Here is a 3,369-nt window from a genome sequence, read left to right as displayed (position 1 = left end):
AGACCTATTTCGAGTACTACTTAGTGGTGATTGTTGCTACAACATTATTCTATGGAAAGGTTCTATGGTTTGGGAAATGGCCCCCTCTTATGCTTCCTATTAGTTTCCACTATTTCTAATCTCAACTATTGATTATTATGCTCATACTATCTCACTTCAGCTCTTTGTAGTGGTCCTTCTTGTCGTCTTATTGGGTTTGGATGACGGCTTCGACTTTCCCAGAGGCTAGCAAGGGATAAGAAACTAGAGTGCAAAATGTACTCAACAAGTTCTAATATACGGGTGTCTCATGCACTAACTATTAGGTTCCGTTGCAGAAAATAAAAAATTTCCTACAACAGAATAACATAGCTAAGATCTACTCTATGGAGATGCAAAGTACTGCTAAAGTTTTATTAATACTTTCTCTGTTTACAAATATAATATATTTTAGACATTTCACAAAGTGAACTAGATAAATGTAAATGTACATACTAAAAATAGGCTAGGTACACTATATGTACCAATAAAGATGAATCAACAAGAAATTTAAAAAATTTATAGTAGTGAACAGAAGGAGTATACAGGCTTGTTGAAAAAACAAATGCAAGACTATTATCCAACCCTATCCATGTGCAGGCACACTTCCACTCCAGCTCTACCTGTAAACGCATCAAGGAGATGGAGGAGGGGGCTGGTGGGGCGCCGTTCTACATCAACCTGCATGGTGGGGATCTTCTGATGCTGCAACTTCATGGAGCTCTATAGTAGGGGACAGGCGACAGCGCTGGCTGTCTTGCCTCTGCTTCTTCAGGCCGAATGGCGGCCCTCCAAAGCCATGTGACGGTGGCTACTCTTCCAACAAACCTCCAAGGTGGAGGCCCTTTGAGGGATTCCCGGCGGCGTTCAACAGTCTTCGTCTCCCAAGTGGTATCATCCCCGGTGAGAAGAAGGGTGGCCGGCGGCGGAGTCTCTGTTGCTGCGGTGGAGAAGAAGGACCTGATTGCTTTCAAAATTTACTTTTTAGGGTCCTTTGTGCTAATTTCCAGGACTATGCTGTAATTTTTGTTCTTTCTGGGTCCTGTTTAAATATTGTAACTCCACCGACGATGGATTAATGCATCACTAGGCCCTTCCGGGCCTTTCCCCTGTTCAAAAAAAAAAAAAAAAAAAAAGTAGGTGGTACCGCCGTTGACCCCGTGACGTCCACGAGTCACGCTTCGCCGGCGCTGGAGGCACCGACCAACCCAGGTGTGCGCCGAGCGGGCCACGCGGCCATCGGAGGACGCACCGTGCCCCATTGCCCGACCTCTCCACAACACCTACGTGGTCTCCTCCAGGAACCACCACGCAAGCATGCAGGCGTTCTTCGCGATATTTCCTCCCCTATCCATTCACCCAGCCAATGCCAATCCGATGCTCATCACCTATAAAACCAAAGCTCACACGAGCTGCTACCCAAACAGTCTCACTCAACAGCCGCCGATTTCTGCATCTCCGAAGCTAGCTAAGCCAACAGCAACGACCGAGTTTTGCAATGGATCACCACCCGAAGCTGGCGCCGAACGCGACGAAGGCGATGGAGGACAAGGAGCGGAAGCTGCAGGTGCCCGCGAGCGACCCGGACGACGACGGCAGCCTCCCCGACCTCGTCGGGCGGCAGCAGCCGCAGCTGCGGCGTGAGGAACAGCAGCACCAGCACCAGGCGCCCAACATCTCGGAGATGAAGCCGGTGACGCGCGAGGCGTACGGCGGCGGGATGTACGCCAACGAGGAGGGGAAGAGGGAGCCCGGGAGGCCGCGTGCCAGCGCCACGCAGAGCGCCGACGGGCCGGAGGAGCCCGTGTCCAGGCCCAGGCACCCGCCGCCGCCGTCCACCGGCGACCGGGACCTCGACATCACCGGGATGTCATACATCCAGTAGTAGTTCCTGCTTGTTTTTTCTATGGCGTGTGTGGTGCACTGGCGCCGGTAGTTTTGTGCGCCTGCCTTGCTAGTGCTGCTGTCTTTTTTCTTTGGCTTCGAACAAGCTGCGTCTGTGTGCCGTGTGCGCGCATCGAGTTGCTGTAAGTACACGTCTACGGTGTAAGAAAAAAAGGAATAAATGTGGAAGTTTTCTTTTTCCAACTTGGCCCAATAGTATTTTCTTCTGCATTCGGAGCTTCAGAATGGCCTTATTTGGGTTCAGGCCTCATTACACGGAGAACTCTCGGCCTTGGTCATTCTCAGCCCACGATTTCTACTGGGAATACATATCGATATGGGCCGTTTAGTCCAAAGCCTGTAAGGTCATGACAAACCCAGATTGTCTCAAAGAAAAATAACCCCAAATTCAAGGTCTGCTTAGCCAGGGCTGGATAAAAACAGGGCCGTACCTGAGAGGCCCGGTGCGAACAAAACAATTAGGCAATTAGAAAACCATGGTTTTCTATATTGTATATTTACTAGCAAAAAATGCCCGTGCATTGCTACGGGTTGGCTGCACTTATTGATGACTCAACTGGGATGATATTGCACCTAGCATGGGACTGAAGCGTGCGCCAATGTGACGAGTCGAGGGTTGGTAACAGAAATCCAAAGCGGCGCCGACACTTCCACCGTAGAAACACCACTAAAGAATGTTGATGCTCCCCAACCCAACGTCACTCGTAACCCACGAGCTATCACTCCTCCTCCCTTCGTCACTTGCCCTCTATCCATTTTCTCTCGCGGCGGGACGCAGACCTGCTGGATGGGGGCTAACGACACCTCTATGCCTCCTCACCCCGGCGGCAGTAGATGCATCACGGTGCGTACCAGATTTTGGAATGGAGATCTGGTAGTTGGAGGTTCATCGGAATCTCCACCGGCGACCGGGCGATGCCGACTCGAGCAGGGATGAATACCCAGCGGCCAAGCGAGGGCGGAGGCGAGTGCCGCTCGGGCGGAGTTCGCAGCCGCACTGCGCGACGGCACGCGCTCGGTCGCGTTTCCACGCGCGAGCACCGGAGGCAGGGTAGGTGGATACATGGTTTTTTTCCCCACCACCGGATTCCTCCCATCCCCTTCACATCGGCCCCCCACCCCATCCGTGAGCACGCCGCCACCGATGGGCTGCTCGGTCTCGCCTTGACCTGGGCGGAGGGCCTAGCGACCCGGATACCAAAATCAAATGGGCGCGGCTATGGAGGCCCTTGGCTTGCCTTGCGGGTAAAGAAGGGCGCCAGCGGCGTGGACGCCTAGCCGACGGGCAGGAGGCACACGGCTCGTGTCAGTCTGTGCAAAGGAGTAAACAAATTAATCTTGTTGTCATGTGCGGAGAAGTGCAAAACGGAGTTACACCTCACGTACACACAAAAATTGTATAAAACAAAGTTACATAAAACATGAAAAAATGGATGAAATTGCATA

The 3,369-nt window shown here is 52.0% G+C and overlaps 1 protein-coding gene across 1 annotated transcript; it reads left to right on the top strand.

Moving 5' to 3' along the window:
* Window positions 1-1,335: 1,335 nt before the first annotated feature.
* Window positions 1,336-1,903, top strand: LOC124698265. The gene has a single exon (XM_047230768.1). The coding sequence runs from the start codon at window positions 1,517-1,519 to the stop codon at window positions 1,901-1,903; it is 387 nt and encodes a 128-aa protein (XP_047086724.1). The 5' UTR covers window positions 1,336-1,516.
* The last annotated feature ends 1,466 nt before the right edge of the window (window positions 1,904-3,369 follow it).

This window comes from Lolium rigidum, chromosome 3 (genome assembly GCF_022539505.1).
Source record: "Lolium rigidum isolate FL_2022 chromosome 3, APGP_CSIRO_Lrig_0.1, whole genome shotgun sequence".
NCBI classification, from domain to species: Eukaryota; Viridiplantae; Streptophyta; class Magnoliopsida; order Poales; family Poaceae; genus Lolium; species Lolium rigidum.
The sequence above is the reverse complement of the archived record's forward strand: the minus strand, read 5'-3'. Positions and strand labels throughout refer to the sequence as shown.